Raw genomic sequence first — 18,523 nt, 5'->3', positions numbered from 1 at the left:
GCCATCATCCAAAATTCTGCAGATTCTGGAACAGTCCCAGCAGATTGGAGGGTGGCAAATGTAACCCCACTATTTAAAAGGAGAGAGGGAGAAAGGAAATTACAGACCGGTTAGCCTAACATCAGTCATAGGGAGAATGCTATAGTCTATTATAAAGGATGTGATAACAGGGCACTTAGCAAATATCGACGGGATTAGACAAAGTCAACATGGATTTATGAAAAGGAAATCATGTTTGACAAACCTGCTGGAGTTTTTTGAGGAGGTAACTAGTAGAATAGATAAGGGAGAACCAGTGGATGTGGTGTATTTAGATTTTCAGAAAGCTTTTTGATAAAGTCCCACACGAGGTTAGTGTGCAAAATTAAAGCAAATCGGATTGGGGGTAATATATTGGCATGGATTGAGAATTGGTTAGCAGACAGGAAACAGAGAGTAGGAATAAATGGGCCTTTTTTGGAGTGGTAGGCAGTGACTAGTGGGGTACTGCAGGGATCAGTGCTTGGGCCCCAGCTATTCACAATCTATATCAGTGATTTAGATGAGGGAAGCAAGTGTAATATTTCCAAGTTTGCTGACGACACAAAACTTGGTGGGAATGTGAGTGATGAGGAGGATGTTCAGAGGCTTTAAAACAATTTAGACAAGTTGAGTGAGTGGGTAAATACACGGGCCAGGATTTTCCCCTCGGTGATTTGGGGGCGGGGCTGAGGGGAAAATGACGCGGGATGACGTTGAGAGGAATCCCCGATGTCCTCCCGGTCCATTTCAATTTTTAGGAAGGCGGGTGGACGGACATTGAAATCAGATGTCCGCCCGCCGACCTGTCAACGGCCAATTGAGGCCATTGACAGGCTAGTTAAAGTACTTAAAGACCTGCCCTGTCCAACCTTAAGGCTGGCGGGCAGGCCAGGAGCCCCAGCGGGCTTCTGATTATTGATGAAACTTCCTCCACTGGCGGGATGACGTCTCATATCCGTATTTTAAAAAAATTTATAAAGTTTATGTGGTCTTTATTAACATGTCCCATCTTGTGTGACATTGTCACATGAGGGGGTCATGTTAATAATCTTTTAATTTTTGTATTTTTAAAGTTTTTCGGACTGTCACTGGACAGCACTTTCACGCGAAAGAGCGCACTTTGACAGCTGGGGATCTCCCCCCCCGCCCCCCCAACTCAGGAAGCACATGGCGCTTCCCGTCGGGGATGCCGCTGGGCAGGCCTTAATTGGCCCGCTCGCTCAAAATGGCAGCGGGGGTCGACTGCCTGCCCGCCGCTGAGCCGGTGGGGCCCGCACGCCAGCCGAGGGCAAAATTCTGCCCATGGTAGATGCAATATAATGTGGATAAATGTGAAGTTATCCACTTCGGTAAGAAAAACAGAATGGCAGAGTATTATTTAAATGGTGATAGATTGGGAAATGTTGATGTACAGAGGGACCTGGGTGTCCTGGTACACCAATCACTGAAAGCAAGCATGCAGAGTGCAGCAAGCGGTTAGGAAGGCAAATGGTCTGTTGGCCTTCATTGCGAGAGGACTTGAGTACAGGAGCAAGGATGTCTTACTGCAGCTGTACAGGGCCTTGGTGAGACCACATCTGGAGTATCGTGTACAGTTTTGGCCTCCTTACATAAGAAAGGATATACTTGCCATAGAGGGAGAGCAGTGAATGTTCACCAGACTGATTCCTGGGATGGCAGGATTGTCGTATGAGGAGAGACAGGGCCGACTAGGCCTGTATTCCCTGGGGTTTAGAAGAATGAGAGGGGATCTCATTGAAACGTAGAGAATTCTGACAGGGCTGGACAAACTGGATGCAGGGATGTTTCCTCTGGCTGGGGGGGCTCTAGAACAAGGGGTCACAGTCTCAGGATACGGGGTAGACTATTCAGGACTGAGATGAGAAATTTCTTCACTCTGAGGGTGGTGAACCTGTGGAGTTCTCTACCACAGGAAGCTCTGGAGGCCAAGTCACTGAATATATATTTAAGGAGGAAGCAGATTTCTAGACACTAAAGGTGTCGAGGGTTATGGGGATAGAGCAGGAGTATGGCGTTGAGAAAGAGGATCAGCCACGATCATATTGAATGGCAGAGCAGACTCGAAGGGCCGAATGACTAGCTCCTTTTTTTTTGTTTCTATGTTAAGATATAGATCCGTCATGATCTAATTGATTGGGCGGTACAGGCTGGAGGGGCTGAATGGCCTCAATCTATTCCTATATTAGCTGAAGTGGGACACTGCTTGTTTTAAAGCCCAGTCACTTTTCTCTGATTCCATATCAGCCATTTTACATTTACCTGGACGGTGAGGTTTTAGCTTGGTCTTAATCTTCTGCTCAATTACTGATCCTTCGCTCTTCCTCCTTGTCCAGGTGTCCGCAGGTCCTACACCTTTGGCCCGACGGGAGGTGGCTACGAGAATCCGGTGGGACAGCAAATGAGCCTGGAACACGTTTCCAACAACGCATGGCAAGTTAAATCCAGGCTCCTGCATTCCCTGCGCGAGAAGGAAGCCCTCCCGTTTGTGCCCTTGGGATGTCCGAAGCGCTTCCCGGCCGAGGCTCTGTGCCTGAGGTCCCCTCGCTGTTGGGGCAGACGCGGAAGATGCACAGCAAGATCCCGCGAGCACGGTCGGGCTGGGGGTGTTCCAGAGGGAGGGCATTGTTCACCCAGGAGCCCCTGGGAGCACTCCCTCGCTCCTCTTCCAACGGCCGTGGGATCTTTTAACTCCCGGCCGAACGTCTCCTCCGGCGACGTGGCACTCCCTCGGCGCTGCAGCACTGGGTGTGTCAGCCTAGATGATGGGACCCGAGCCCGTGACCTTCTGACTCCCAGGAGTCGAGTCACACTGACCTGAGGCAGGTTTGGATTAATTAGGCAGCCAGGGTTCACTAGAAGGGAGATTTATCCCTGCAGTCTTGCCAGTGTTGTCTCTGCTCTTGGACTAACAGACAGGCTCTCTTTCTTCGGGAGATGGAAAAGGATCCGTTTTGCCCTCTACAACCCAGTGGCTCCATTTAAGGGACATCTGTAACATCTATATTTCAACGATCTGTGGAATGTTAACTGTGACTTTTCCTTTCTCCGGAATCTAGGGATCATCAATCCCACTCTTCCAGCTTCACCTCTGCCGACGTTCCGGAGGGAATGCCAGCGCTGTCGCTCCTCCAGCCCCGGCCAGTGGTACTTCAGGGGATGCAGGTCCGTCGGGTGCCGCTGGAAATTCCTGAGGTAACGAGGGTTGAACCCAGTTAAATAGCCTCTGCTTCATCCCTTCCTCCCCACAGCATTCCATGGCCTTTGACGAAACTTGCTGTTCCTTGATTGTGGGCCAACCAGGTTATTCGACTGCTCGGGGCATCGTCGATAAGGTACTGAAGGAGGATTCCCCCCCCTCCCTCCTGGTGGACATGCCCGGACCATTTCTGTGGCTGGAGCTGATGTAGACCTCCTGGCCCAGCCAGTGCCAACTCCCTCTGCTCAGCACAAGCAGGTACAGGCTGGCACGTCCTTGTGGCAAGCGTGGCCTCCGCCAGACAGAAATGGAACAACTGTCTCTTCAGCCACCTGCGCCGTCCAGTCCAACATCAAGCTGTTGGATGATGTGCCTTGTCATGGAGAGCTAGCTAGTTGAGCAGTGTGACCATCAGTCACACAGGGACAGAAGAACAATCAGCCCCTTAAGCCTGTTCTGCCCATTTGGTTCGGCCATGGTTGACCTGTCTTAATCCCATCTACCCACCTTGGCTCCTTAACCCTTAAATTTTTACTGGGTAAGGGGATTTATCACACTCTGTTTTGAAATTTTCAATTGATCCCCAGCCAGGTTTTGGGTTGGTAGAGTTGCAGATTACCACTATCTTCTGTGTGGAAAAAGTGCTTCCTAACATACATACAGGTTAGGAGCAGGAGTAGGCCATTCGGCCTCTTGAGCCTGCTCCGCCATTCAATAAGATCATGGCTGATCTGATGGTAACCTCATCCCATCTTCCCCCGATAGCCTTGACTCCCTTTTTAGTCGAGAATCTATTTTCCTTTGCCTTAAAAATATTCACTGACTCAGCCTCCACCGCTGCCTGGGGAAGAGAGTGCCAAAGATTCGCGACCCTCTGAGGGGAAAAAATCCTCCTCCTCCCCATCTTAACTGGGAGACCCCTTATTTTTAAACTGTGTCCCCTAGTTCTGGTCCCTGATCTCACCCCTGACCGAGGTAGCTCCAGTTCTAAGTTTATGCTCTCCTATTGTGGACTCTCCTTGACAGAGGAATTTGTTTTTTCCCCCTCAAACCCTGTGAACTCCTTTATTCATTTCAAACACCTCGACCAGGTCATCCCATAATCATCTGCACTCTAATAAATGCCCAGCGGGTGCAACCTCTCCAAGTAATTTAACCCGTTTTGCCCTGGTATGGTTCAGTCGCACATTGTTGGATGGGGGATCTTTTTTTTAAAAAGTTAATTCACGGGATGTGGGCGTCGCTGGCTGGGCCCAGCATTTATTGCCCATCCCTAATTGCCCGTTGAGAAGATGGTGGTGAGCCGCCTTCTTGAACCGCTGCAGTCCGTGTGGTGTAGGTACACCCACAGCGCCGTTAGGGAGGGAGTCCCAGGCTTTTGACCCAGCGACAGCGAAGGAACGGCCGATATATTTCCAAGTCAGGATGGTGAGTGGCTTGGAGGGGAACTTGCAGGTGGTGGTGTTCCCATGCGTCTGCTGCCCTCGTCCTTCTAAGTAGTAGTGGTCAGAGGTGAGTTATTGGATGTCTCCCTCCCTTTCCCATTTCATCCCAGGGTGTGAAGTGTTAAACGCAGGCAACAAGCACATCAAGTAATAAAAACACACAGTGCTGGAAAGACTCGGCAAGCCTGACTGAGCATCTGCGGAGAGCGAAACAGTGTTATCGTTTGAGTCCAGTGTGACTCCCCTTTGGAACGGTTTCTCTCTCTGCAGATGCTGCCAGACCCCGCTGAGGTTTTCCAGCACTTACTTCTGACCTCCGGCATCCACAGTACTTTGCTATTGTTTCAACACCTCGGGTAACCCCCCTGCTCCTGTTTCTTTCTCTCCTTAAATTGCAACAAAAATCCCCAGTTGGATTTTCTGGATCAGGAATCCCTCCACGAATCCCAGGAGAACACGCTCATGATTGAGGAGAAGACCAGGAACAAACAGTACTACAAGTTTTGGCTGCTACCCTGGAAGTGGATGCGCATTCGTTACGACCGACTGGCGTTGCTGGCCTTGCTGGACAGGTTCGGTGTGAAGTGGGTGGGGGTGAAATCAGAAGATGCGTCTAAACTTTTCCAAGTGCCTTTGAAACTGGATTCGGGATAATTGGAACCACAATATTTAGATTCCCACTGCCGGTAATTTAAAATGAGGAGGCAGTGGCATAATGGTAATGTCACTGGGCGAGTAACCCAGAGGCCCAGGCTAATGCTCTGGGGACATGGGTTCAAGTCCCACCACAGCAATTGGGGAAAATTAATTAATAAATCTGGAAATTGAGAGCTAGTCTCAGTCATGGTGACCATGAAGCTGTCATCAGTTGTCGTGAAAGTCCGTCTGGTTCCCTTGCAGAAACCGACAGGCCTGTGAAAACATCGTGGCTGTCATCCTCGCGGCCCTGGTCGCTTTCCTGGGCTTCATGCTGCTCCTGGAGGGCTTCTTCCAGGACATCTGGGTGTTCCAGTTCTGCCTTGTCATCGCCAGCTGCCAGTACTCGCTGCTGAAGGTACGGTCATGCACAGCCACACCCCGACTTCCTAACTAGACACCACTGTTAGTGAGCTCTAGTCCAACTCGCATTCACGTAGGGCCTTTAACATAGGATCAAGCATCCCAAGGTGCTTCACAGGAGCGTCATCCAACCCTGAGCTACATAAGGAGATAGTAGGACAGGTGACCAAAAGCTTGGTCAAAGAGGTAGAGAGGTCTTAACAACAGACAAGGTGGGAGAGTTTGAGAGGGGTGTTCCAGAGCCTGGGGTTTTGGCAGTTTTAAAGCCTCACTGGGGGAGTGATTGGGAATGCGCGGACGGCCAGAATTGAAGGCACAAAGATCTCGGAGGGTTGTGAGGCTGGAGGAGGTTACAGAGAGGTGGGTGGGTGGAGAGGATTGGGTGGGTGGGTGGAGAGGATTGGGTGGGTGGGTGGAGAGGATTGGCCATGTATGGATTTGAAGACGAGGATGAGCATTTTAAAATCGAGGCGTTGCCAGACCGGCTGCCGTTTGTGGGTCAGCGGGTGATGGGCGACTGGGACTTGGTGCGAATTAGGATATGGAGCGGCAGAATTTTCTGTGCCTCTTGTTTGCTAATGGGGAGAGTGATGGGTGGAACTCCACCTCCCAATGTCTCTCAATTTGTAAGAAAAAATATATTTAACCAGAAGGGTGTGAAGATTCCGGTTACTTGACAATCGGAGGGCTCGCTGGTACAGCCTGTGTGGTGAAGGACACACACACACACACAGGTGCTGTTTGGCTGGGAGCTTTGGGATTCGAGCGATGGTGGCGTTGCCATGTGCTAACTGCTACCACCCCTTCTCGAGGCGGGGGGGGGAGGTAATGGGTTTGGGAGGTGTTATCTCAAAAACTGTGCAGAGCTTTTGCAGTGCGCTGTGTACATAGTGCGCACAGCAACCATGTTAATAACATCGCCCTATTGAGCTCCAGCTCCTATTCAGGGGAGATGGTGGTGTAGTGATAATGTCACTGGACCCCTAACCCAGAGGCCCAGGCAAATGCCCAGGGGGCACGGGTTCAAATCCCACCATGACAGCTGGTGGAATTTAAATTCAATCCATAAATCTGGAATATAAAACTACTGGTTATCGATCATCGATTATCGTAAAAACCCATCTGGTTCACTAATATCCCTTTAGGGAAGGAAATCTGCCGCCCTTACTTGGTCTGGCCTAGTGCTGTGACTCCCGGACATGGCTGACTCCTAATTACCCACTGAAAAGACCTGGCAAATAACTCAGTTCAAGGGGCAATTAGGGATGGGCAACAAAACGCTGGCCTTGCCAGCGACGCCCACATCCCATGAAAGAGTAAAGAGGAGGAAGAAAAAAGCTGCGTGCTGCCCCGACTTGGACACGTATCATGTTTCCTTCATTGTCGCTGGGTCAGAATCCCTCCCTAGCAGCACACGGACTGCAGTGGCTCGTCACTCCCTTCGTGAGGGGCGTCTGAGACAGACAAGACATCCTGACATTGCGAGTGATGCCCATATCACAAATCCGAATTGTACAAGAGAAACCTGTCCGGTGTGGGGGGTGGGGGGGTGGTTGGGTGGGGGGTGGGGGGTGGGGTGGGTGGGTGGGGGGTGGTATAAACCAGTCGGGTGGATTGTGGGCACTGCTGAAGCACCTGTCCATTGATTCATTCAGCACGTTGGGCGTTTTGGGGGTTCAGAGAATGATCACAGCAAGAAGGAAGCCATTTGTAATTATTTTTAAATCCTCCATCCCCCTCCCTCCCTCGTTCCCCAATTTTGTTTGTAAAAATCATGTGGCCCAATTGGCTGGGACACACACACACACCACCACCCCACCAACCCCCCCCCCGCCACCCCCGTCCAATATTACAGATTCTCCCGCCCCTCCCACCCACCTCCGAGGCCACACTGCGAAGCAGGAGAGATGTTGGTTTGTTTGTGTTCGAAGCCGCTCGCACTGACTGCCCTGTGTTCTTGTTTTCCCTTTCCCCAGAGTGTTCAGCCAGATGCAGCCTCTCCAATGCACGTGAGTAGTGTGGGGTTAAAGGTGCATTTCTATAGCACCTCGAGGGCCTCGGGATGTCCCAGTGCGCTTTACAGTCAATGACGCGCTTTTTTTTATTTTGACGTACATTCACTGTTGTAACGTAGGAATTGCAGCGGCCAGTTTGCGCACAGCAAGCTCCCGTAGACGGCAACGTATTAATGGCCCAGATCATCCACTTAAGAGTCATACGGACTCGAAACGTTAACTCTGTCTTCCTCTCCACAGATGCTGTCAGACCTGCTGAGTTTTTCCAGCAATTTTTGTTTTTGTTTCACCCGCTTTAGATGTTGGTTGAGGGATAAGCGTTGTGCAAGCCTGAGAGGGCAGAGGGCAGCCTGCAAGATCTCAGCCAGAAGGCAGGGCCTCTGACTGTGCAGCACTCCCTCAGCTCTGCAAGGAGGTGTCCACCTAGATGATGTGCTCAGGCCTCTGGGGCGGGACTGGAACCCATGACCTGCCTCGGAGGTGAGAGAGAGAGCACTACCCGCTGAACCATGGCACCTTCAGACTGAGGCGAGATTGTGAGCATTTTGAGGAGCCCTGAACCCCAGAAATCCCTCTGCTTGTTTGAGCTAATCTTTCCCACCGCCAGCCCTGTTGCCCCGCCGTTAACAATGATTCCCGTTTATCTCGCGCCTTTAACCCTCGGCCTGTTCCCGGGGTGCTCCCGCTGGGTCTTACAGGGTTGGATGGTCCCAAGTGATTACAGTGCGGAGGCTGTGCTCGTAGTGTGGGGAGGGGGTGGGGCTGGCGGGCTTGCTCCATGTGTATACGTGTGTGTGTCCCGGCCATCATCTAACCTGACACTTGAATCTCCCACAGGGTCACAACTGGATCATTGCGTACAGCCGGCCGGTCTACTTCTGCATGTGCTGCGCGCTGATCTGGCTCTTTGACTTTGGCAGCCGGAGCGACCACCTGCAGCCCATCAACCTGTATGGAATCACTCTCTTCTCTGCCCAGTCCTTTGCCTGCGCTCGGGATGTGGTGATCGGTGGGTTTGTGCGATACAAATTGTCTGTATTTATTAATATATCAACTATGCAGCATTTTCAGCTCAGCTGATTCATGCTGGTATTTCTGCTCCACATGAGCCTCCCATTCCCCCCTCCTAATCCTATCACCACATCCTTCTATTCCTTTCTCCCTCCAGCTTCCCCCTTAAATGTATCGATACTATTCACCTCTCCCACTCCCTGTGGGAGCGAGTCCCACATTCTCCCAACTCTCTGGGTAAAGAGGTTTCTCCTGAATTCCCGATTGGATTTATTAGTGACATATCTTATTTCGATGGCCCCTCGTTCTGGTCTCGTCCACAGGTGGAAACATCATCTCCATGTCTACCCAGTCAAAAATCCTTCATGATTTTAAGGACCCTCCAACAGGATCACAGAATTGTTACAGCGCAGAAGGAGGCCATTCGGCCCGTCGTGTCGGCACCGGCCTTCCAAATGAGCAACTCACCTAGTGCCATTCTCCCGCCTTCTCCCCTTACTGTTATCTGAAAGGAAGAACATTCTCGTTCCCCCCCCCCCACTCCGGTTCGAACGCTTCAGTTGAACCTGCCTCCACCACATACTCAGGCCCTCCCCCGCCTCTGATTTCTGTCTCCTAGACCAGAGTCTTCCCTGATGACTCTACCCTCTGTTTTGGTGCCATCTTTGTCTTATTGGGGCATTCAACTACAAAGCAGGTTTGTGTGTGTGTGTGTGGGCACTTGCGCAAAACTCACTGCCCTCGAACTGGCACAGTTTCAGGGAAGGTCTGCGAGCAAGCCACACCATCGCACAGTAATGTAGGAACAGGAGGAGGCCGTTCAGCTCCCTCGAGCTCCAAATTTCCACCCCCTTTTTGTGCGAAGAAGCTTTCCCCGACCTTGCCTTGCACTCCTTTAACGTTATACGCCCCCTTTTGTTCTGGACTACCTCACCACCGGAGGAAATAGTTTCCATCTACCCTATCAAATTCGGATATCATTTTGGTGAACCCTCACTGCGCCCCATTCAAGGCCAAATATCTCCTTCCTGAGGTGCAGTGTCCAGAACTGAATGCAGTACTGCAGATGATATCTGACCAAGGTGTGCTCCTGCCTTCCTACGCCCAGTTTAATTAACTGTTTTTAGGTACTGTGCAAACTGAAGGTCAGAAAAGTAGCCTCTTCATAACATCCCACTGTCGTTCGCCCCCGCCCTTTCTGAGTTTTTGTTTTACTCCTCAGTAGCAGCCCCATCCTCTAGATGCAAAGACCTTGGAGAGGTTTGTGGAGGATTTTGGCCGCAATGGTACCAGGCACGAGGGACATAGAAACTAGGAGCAGGAGGAGGCCATTCGGCCCTTCGAGCCTGCTCCGCCATTTGCTATGATCATGGCTGATCATCCAACTCAATAGCCTGCTCCCGCTTTCTCCCCATACTCTTTGATCCCTTTCGCCCCAAGAGCTATATCTAACTCCTTTTTGGAAAACATACAATGTTTTGGTCTCAACTACTTTCTGTGGTAACGAATTCCACAGGCTCTCCACTCTCTGGGTGAAGAAATTTCTCCTCATCTCAGTCCTAAATCGTCCACCCCATATCCTCAGACTGTGACCCCTGGTTCTGGACTCCCCCCACCATGGGGAACATCCTTCCTGCATCTACCCTGTCATGCGGAGAAGCTGGGATTGTTCTCCTTGGAGCATAGAAGGCTAAGGGGGAGATTTAATCGGGGCGCTCAAAATCACGAAGGGTTTCGATAGAGCAAACGAGGGGAAACTGTTTGCAGTGACAGGAAGGCTGGTGACCAGAGGGACACAGATTGAAGAGAATCAGTAAAAGAACTGTGGAGGGGGGGGTGGTAGATGAGAATTTTTTTTTACACAGTGAGCTGATGTGACCTGGAAGGCGCTGCCTGAAAGGACGGCGGAAGCAGATACAAGAAGAACTTTCAAAAGGGGAATTTGGAGAAATGCTTAAAGGGGAAAGACTTGCAGGACTATGGGAGAAAGAGCAGAGTGGAGTGGGGGAGGTGGAGTGAAACTAATTGGATAGATCTTTCAAAGAGCCAGCATGGGGGCAATGGGCTGAACAGCCCCCTCCGGTTCTTTATGAGTCTTTGATTTTTGTCTGCCTTTAACCTGAGATGCAGGTGGGGGGGTGACACAGTCAAGCTGTTGTGATCTATGCCCCCTGTGCGTGACTCCGCGTTCTTTAATTGTTTCTGGTTTTGCTTGCAGTTTTCACGCTGTGTTTTCCAGCCATCTTCCTCCTCGGCCTCCTGCCTCAAGTCAACACTTTCTTTATGTACTTGTTGGAACAGCTGGACATACACGCCTTTGGGGGCACCGGTAAGTCTAGAGGCCATCGACCTTCAGTCAAACCTTGTTGTTTGAGCCCTGGTGATATTGGCTGAGAGCAGTTGCGGGGGAGTGGTCGGTACAATTGAGAGCTATTTCTCTTTTTTTTGTTTCTCTCTCTCTCTCTCCCTTTTCCTCTCTTTCTCTGAAATGTTTCTCGCTGGCCCTCTCACGGAGGTACGAGTGGGGGTGAGGCAGGCTCGGCACACGCGTGACTGTCAGGTGGCCCAAAGCTGAATGACGGGACTTCACGTTTCTCACCGCGTGTTAAGTTTTGTTGCGTGGAAGCGAAGTGGGGTGCGGTTGGGAGCTCGGTGTCCAGCACTGATTCACTCTGTCCCCTTCTCTTCACAGCTACAACCAGCCCCATATCCGCACTTTACAGCTTTGTCCGCAGTCTGCTGGTCGCTTCCCTCCTTTACGGATTCTGCTTCGGGGCCGTGAAGGTAAGCGGGAAGGAACGGGGCATTCGGGGGGACTGGGTGGTGGCGGGGATGAGGGGGGAAGCTCTCCGCTGGTTGGAGTCATACCGAGCACAAAGGAAGATGGTTGTGGTTGTTGGAGGCCAGTCACCTCAGCCCCAGGGCATCACTGCAGGAGCTCCCCAGGGTAGTGCCCTAGGCCCAACCATCTTCAGCCACTTCATAATAACCTCCCCTCCCTCTAAAGGTCAGAAGTGGAGATGTTCGCTGATGATTGCACAATGTTCAGCACCGGGACTCCTCAGATACTGAAGCAGTTCATGCCCAAATGCAGCAAGACCTGGACAATATCCAGGCTTGGGCTGGTAAGTGCCATTAACATTGGCACCACACAAGTGCCAGGCAATGACCATCTGCAGTGAGAGAATCCAACCATCTCCCCATCACATTCAATGGCATTACCATCGCTGAATCCCCCACTATCAACATCCTGGGGGTTACCATTGACCAGAAACTGAACTGGACTAGCCATATAAATACTGTGGCTACAAGAGCAGGTCAGAGGCTGGGAATTCTGTAGTGAGTAACTCGCCACCTGACTCCCCAAAGCCTGTCCACCATCTACAAGGCACAAGTCAGGAGTGTGATGGAATACTTTCCACTTGCCTGGATGGGTGTAGCTCCCACAACACTCAAGAAGCTCGACACCATCCAGGACAAAGCACAAAGCAGCCCCCTTGATTGGCACCCCATCCACAAACATTCACTCCCTCTGCCACTGACACAGTGACAGGAGTTTATACCATCTACAAGATGCACTGCAGGAACCTACCAAGGCTCCTTCGACAGCACCTTCCAAACCAAACCCACGATCACTACCGTCTAGAAGGACAAGGGCAGCAGACACATGGGAACACCACCACTTGCAAGTTCCCCTCCAAGTCACTCACCATCCTGACTTGGAAATATATTGGCCGTTCCGACACTGTCACTGTGTCAAAATCCTGGAACTCCCTCCCTAACAGCGCTGTGGGTGTACCTACACCACATGGACTGCAGCGGTTCAAGAAGGCGGCTCATCCCCACCACCTCAGGGGGCAATTAGACACAGACAATAAATGCTGTCCTTGCCGGTGATGCTCACATCCCATGAACGAGTAACTAAAAGCAAAGGGATATTGACGGGGGCAGGACACCGTGGGGAACACAAAAGTGTGAGGGTGTGGGACTCATTGGATAGCTGTTTCAAAAAAGCAGGGCAAGAGATGGTGAGTAGAACGGCCTCCTTCTGTGCTTCTAATTCTCTCTCTCTCTCTGTCTCTCCTTCTCTCCCCTTCACAGGTTCCTTGGGAAGCTCAGCATGTGCCAGTTTTGTTTTCCGTCTTCTGTGGCCTTTTAGTCGCACTCTCATACCACCTCAGCCGTCAGAGCAGTGATCCCACCACCCTCTGGTAAGTGGCTGGGTGCGTAGAGTTTATTTTCCTTACCGACTGGACGGAGATGGTGGGGGGGTGGTGGGGGGTTGTACCTGCCAAGCTAGACCAGGGTCGAACGCCCACCCAAAGGCAAGGACCTTCAACTTGTCGTTGGTGCCAACTTGTCCAGTCCTGGGAGTGCTGCACTGTTGGAGGTGTGGCACTCTTTGGGTGATGTGCTGAAACGAGATGTCCGTCAGGTGGGGCGTTGAAATTGTGTTGGGGGTAGGTTGGCATTCTGGCAGAGCAGGACGCCTCCTTCAGTTGTAGCTCAGTGGGTATCACTTTTTTCCTTCCCCATTCCTCGCCGATCCCGTCTGAGTCAAAAGATCATGCATTCCTCACTCCAGAAGCTTGCACGGCCAATCCAGGCGGATACTTCCAGTGGAATACTGTGGGAGTGCCGCAGGATCCTATGGCTACTATCTGAAGAAGAGCAGGGAAGTTATCCTCGATGCCCTGACCAATATTTATCCCTCAATCAGCCCCTTAAAAAGAAGTGATCAGGGCATTACTTCATGGCTGTTTATGGGAGCTTGCTGTGTGCAAATTGGCTGCTCTGTTTCCTGCATTACTATGGTGACTACATTTCAAAAGCCCGTCGTTAACTGTGAAACACTCTTGAGGTTGTGAAGGATGCTGCTTAGATACAAGCCTGTCTTCCTTTTTTACCACAGCGCCACCTCTTGTGGGAGGGTGTAATTAAAGCGTGACGTGTTTACATAGACAGTTCTCATTGTAAACAGGGACGTATGAGGTATCGGAGCGTTACACATTGTCAGCGGCTGAAGGGCTGAGGGTGGGCCATCCTTGTTGGCCTCTCTTCGAGGGAGTGCAGATTATTAACACCCTGTCTCTGTCTCTGTGCTCATTCCAATGACTGCAGGGCCCTGATCCGGTCCAAGTTTTTCCCACAATTGGACAATCGTAATCCTGAGGATCCACTGCTGGAAATCCAGGACCCGCTCCCAGCAAAGCTGAAGGACTCATTGGTAAGCTGTCAATCGGTCGCCTGCGTTTGTCCTTCTGATCGTGACCCAGCGGCTGTTTGCATTGTGTCCGGCTGAGTCAGGACTCTCTGTGCTGGTCTCTGTCGCGGGTGCAGCAGTTTATCTCTGGAAGGAAGATGGTGAGGGGAAGTAACCTGCCGCTCCCTTCCCTGTTTGCTGTCCTATCAAGGTCAGGTGAGGACAAGTCCGGGCTTGGCTCTGATGCTTCCCAGAGTCGAATAGCTCTGCCATGGCCCCCATATTTCAGCAAGGATATACTGGCTTTGGAGGCAGTTCAAAAGAGATCCACTAGGCTGATTCCTGGGATGAAGAGGTTGACTTATCAAGAACGGCTAAACAGGTTAGGCCTTTATTCATTAGAGTTTAGTAGAATGAGGGGTGATCTTATTGAAACGTACAAGATTCTGAGGGGGCTTGACAGGGTAGATGTTGAGGAGATGTCTCCACGAGTGGGGGAATTTCGAACTAGGGGACGTAGTTACAGAATAAAGGGACACTCATTTAAAACTGGGATGTGAAGGGATTTCCTCTCTGAGGGTAGTGAATGTTTGGAATTCTCTACTCCAGAGAATTGTGGAGGCCAGATCACTGAGGCTAGATCACAAAGTATTTAAAGAGGCGGTAGATCGATTTTTGAAATATCGGGGAGTTGAGGGCTATGAGGAGCTGGCACGAAAGAGGAGTTGAGGCCCGGGGCAGATCACATGTTGAATGGCGGGGCAGGTTTGAGGGGCCGAATGGCCTACTCCTGCCCCTATTTCTTGATGTTCTTATTTGTTGTGTAGGATCCACGTGAGGAATGGACACTAGTGGGGGTTGGGGGGGGAAATACTGGGGTGAGGCTGTAATCCCAGCACAACCTCCAAACCTTGTTCCGTTCCCTCCTGCGCCCCTGCACAGCCCCGAACCCCTTCTCTCCCACCACCACCTCCGTGTTACTTGCTCCTCGAGCAATGTGAATGTGAGAGTATTACCTGACTCTAGTTACTCATGTCCTGACACAACCTCCAGCTGATGCGGCAGTAAGAAGCCTGCGCTCAACTTGTGCTGTTTCCATTTGGTTACCTCTCTCTTTGTTTTTCATCCCACACCATCTGCAGAGAGAGATCCTTCACTCAGACCTGGTCATGTGCCCAGTGATCGCCATCATAACCTTTGCAATCAGTGCCAGCACGGTTTTCATTGCACTTCAGGTAAGTGTCCTTCTGGATCTCGCCTCTAATCTTGGTCACTGAGTGGAGATCTGCCAACTGACGTGTGAAGTGTCTCACTGAAACTAACCCATGTTAGCGAGCAAAACAGACTTCCAGTGTGTCACAGTTACTGTACCCCAGTGTCACACAGTGACAGACCCGACCCCACCAGTATTTCCCCTGTGTTACAGTGACAGACCAATCACCACCTGTACTGTACTCCAGTGTTATACAGTGACAGACCCGACCCCACCAGTACTGTACTCCAGTGTTATACAGTGACAGACCCGACCCCACCAGTACTGTACCCCAGTGTCACACAGTGACAGACCCCACCCCATCAGTACTGTACCCCAGTGTCACACAGTGACAGACCCCACCCCACCAGTACTGTATCCCAGTGTCACACAGTGACAGACCCCACCCCACCAGTACTGTACCCCAGTGTCACACAGTGACAGACCCCACCCCACCAGTACTGTATCCCAGTGTCACACAGTGACAGACCCCACCCCACCAGTACTGTACCCCAGTGTCACACAGTGACAGACCCCACCCCACCAGTACTGTACCCCAGTGTTATACAGTGACAGACCTGTCCCCACCAGTACTGTACCCCAGTGTTATACAGTGACAGACCCGTCCCCACCAGTACTGTACCCCAGTGTTATACAGTGACAGACCCGTCCCCACCAGTACTGTACCCCAGTGTTATACAGTGACAGACCTGTCCCCACCAGTGCTGTACCCCAGTGTTATACAGTGACAGACCCGTCCCCACCAGTACTGTACCCCAGTGTTATACAGTGACAGACCCGACCCCACCAGTACTGTACCCCAGTGTTATACAGTGACAGTGATTGGTGAAAACTGGTGAAATGAAGCTGATTGAAGAGACTGTTGGGCTGGTCTGGTTTAGTTTGCAGGGTCGGTCAAAAGCGCAATTGTTAAGCTTGTGTTGAGTCACTGAGCTCACCGAGTCGAGTTGTCGGCTCTGTGGGTTGCCACTCCCGCCTCTTGAGCCAGACGGTCATGGAATCGAATCCCGCTCCCGAGATGTGAGCAGACAATCCAGGCGAACTCTCCCAGTGCCAGAACCGAGGGCTGGGGGGGCTACACTGTCTGAAGCTGTATCTTTCAAATGAGGCGTTTGCCCCTCAGGAGAATGTCAAAGGACCCCCATGGCCTCAATTGGAAGGAGAGCAGTGCGGAGTTCTCCCCCACCAGGGTCCTGAGGCCAGCGTATATCCCTCAACGGCCATTATCTGAAACAGTAACAGGCCACTCGCCTCTTTTGATTTTTGTGGGAACTCGCTGCGTGCAGCTTGCCTGCCAGGTTTCTTTACAGAACAACTGCTCTGAATAGTTGGTTGGGCGTAAAGCGCTTTCAAACTCCCCAATCAGGCTGGATTTATATAAAGTGCAAGTTCACAATCCTGTGGGGGGTGATGGGGCTTGGCTGGGCTGCAGAGCTGCAGTAATATTTCGTTGCCACTAGATGGGGCCCCAGGCTGTACCCAGCTCAGTGCCTCACGCAGTTTCGAACTTCCCGCTCGCTGTCGACCAGCCACTTTCGCACTTTGTCTGGCTGCTCTGTGGTGTTGGGCGAGGGAGGAATGCAGCCCCTCCCGGCCCCAATGGGGAAAGAACTGCCTCACCCTCATTCCAACCGCACACGAGGGGCCTTCAGCGTGCGCGTAAACTGTTCGACGGCACCTCCGACATCGCTGCACTCCGTCAGCACCTCACTGGATTGTGGGCTCAGGAGCAGGGTTCGAACCCCCGACTCTCCGGCGGTGGGGGAGGGTTTGCGGAACTGGTTCCCTGTCGAGGCGAAGCAGCTCAGTATTGCTGTACCTGCCGACACAGGGTACCAGCAGCAGGAGAATTAAACCCATGGGGGGGTGGGTGTCAATGTCCGGCTGTCTCACCTGTCTCATGGTCTGGTCTTTCTCTGTCCTCTCTCTTTATCTCCCACTCTCTCGTGCAGCCGGTCCTGAGTTACGTGCTCTACGCGCTGGCTGGCCTGGTTGGCTTCCTGACGCACTACCTCCTCCCACAGCTCCGCAAGCAGCTCCCGTGGTGCTGCCTGTCCCACCCGATGCTGAAATCCCGAGAGTACAGCCAGTTCGAGGTCAGAGGTGAGTCTGGGCCCTGTTGACTAAACCTGTGGCACCGCTGCAGGCCACAGGCCTGCACTGGGGGCTGCTTCGCCGGAGAAGTGTGTGTGTATGGTTTTTTTTTCTCATTCATGGGATGTGGGTGTCGCTGGCTGGGTCCAACATTTATTGCCCATCCCTAATTGCCCCTTGAGAAGGTGGTGGTGAGCCGTCGCCTGGAACCGCTGCAGTCCACGTGGTGTAGGTACACCCGCAGTGCTGTTAGGGAGGGAGTTCCAGGATTTTGACCCAGTGACAGTGAAGGAACGGCGATATATTTCCAAGTCAGGATGGTGAGTGGCTTGGAGGGGAACTTGCAGGTGGTGGTGTTCCCATGTGTCTGCTGCCCTTGTCCTTCTAGATGGTAGCGGTCGTGGGTTTGGAAGGTGCTGTTGAAGGAGCCTTGGTGAGTTCCTGCAGTGCATCTTGTAGATGGTACACACACTGCTGCTACTGTAGGTCGGTGGTGGAGGGAGTGAATGTTTGTGGATGGGGTGCCAGTCAAGCGGGGCTGCTTTGCCCTGCATGGTGTCGAGCTTCTTGAGTGTTGTGGGAGCTGCACACATCCAGGCAAGTGGATGGTTTTCCTGAGTTGTGCCTTGTAGATGGTGGACAGGCCTTGGGGAGTCGGGAGCTGAGTTACTCTCCCACCCTCTGCATTTAAACACAGAGGGGTGCTGGTTTATTGATTGATGGCGGGGGTAGGAGTGGTGGTTTTGATGTGGAGGTTTGTTTGACCTGAAGTCATGAGTCCACGAAGGATCTGGGCAGGATGTTGAGGACTCCCAGAGCCAGTCTTGCTCTGACTCTCAGTCTCCGGTGGGTCTGTCCTGCCGTTGGGGCAGGACGTTCCCAAGGATGGTAATCGAGGTCCGCTGCTGGCCATGGTTTTGGAAACTTTCTCGATCAGACTGCGGCTTGACTAGTCTGTGGGGGCAGTGGACTACCTGGAGCGCACGCTCCCAGCTGTCAGTGAGGAGTTTGCTGCTGCGCTCTGCTGAGTTTGCCTTCGCCTCCCGATAACATCGGTCCCACAGATTTTCTTCCCAAACCTTCTTTGCAATTGCTTTACAAACTGCACAAGTTAGTATCCAGATGCAGCAAGTGATTAGGTAGGCAAATGGAAAGTTGGCCTTTATTGCAAGGGGAATGTAACAT

General features: G+C 51.9%; 2 protein-coding genes across 2 annotated transcripts in view; one reads left to right on the top strand and one right to left on the bottom strand.

Moving 5' to 3' along the window:
* Positions 1 to 18,523, top strand: part of LOC144670195 (pecanex-like protein 3) — a 62,968-nt gene that overhangs the window by 16,932 nt on the left and 27,513 nt on the right. The window contains exons 9-20 of the mRNA XM_078532680.1: positions 2,376 to 2,472; positions 3,099 to 3,234; positions 5,095 to 5,255; positions 5,584 to 5,737; positions 7,719 to 7,751; positions 8,595 to 8,766; positions 10,987 to 11,097; positions 11,461 to 11,552; positions 12,870 to 12,979; positions 13,890 to 13,995; positions 15,114 to 15,206; positions 17,197 to 17,347. Of these exons, the coding sequence (XP_078388806.1) occupies positions 2,376 to 2,472; positions 3,099 to 3,234; positions 5,095 to 5,255; positions 5,584 to 5,737; positions 7,719 to 7,751; positions 8,595 to 8,766; positions 10,987 to 11,097; positions 11,461 to 11,552; positions 12,870 to 12,979; positions 13,890 to 13,995; positions 15,114 to 15,206; positions 17,197 to 17,347 (1,416 nt within the window). The remainder of the gene's footprint in view (positions 1 to 2,375; positions 2,473 to 3,098; positions 3,235 to 5,094; positions 5,256 to 5,583; positions 5,738 to 7,718; positions 7,752 to 8,594; positions 8,767 to 10,986; positions 11,098 to 11,460; positions 11,553 to 12,869; positions 12,980 to 13,889; positions 13,996 to 15,113; positions 15,207 to 17,196; positions 17,348 to 18,523) is intronic.
* The window catches only part of LOC144670193 (putative RNA-binding protein EIF1AD), a 333,511-nt gene that overhangs the window by 303,328 nt on the left and 11,660 nt on the right, over positions 1 to 18,523 (bottom strand). The gene's annotated exons all lie outside the window — the stretch shown is intronic.

The sequence above is a fragment of the Cetorhinus maximus genome, chromosome 31 (genome assembly GCF_964194155.1).
Source record: "Cetorhinus maximus chromosome 31, sCetMax3.hap1.1, whole genome shotgun sequence".
Lineage (NCBI taxonomy): Eukaryota > Metazoa > Chordata > Chondrichthyes > Lamniformes > Cetorhinidae > Cetorhinus > Cetorhinus maximus.
This window is presented reverse-complemented; position numbering and strand designations above follow the sequence as displayed.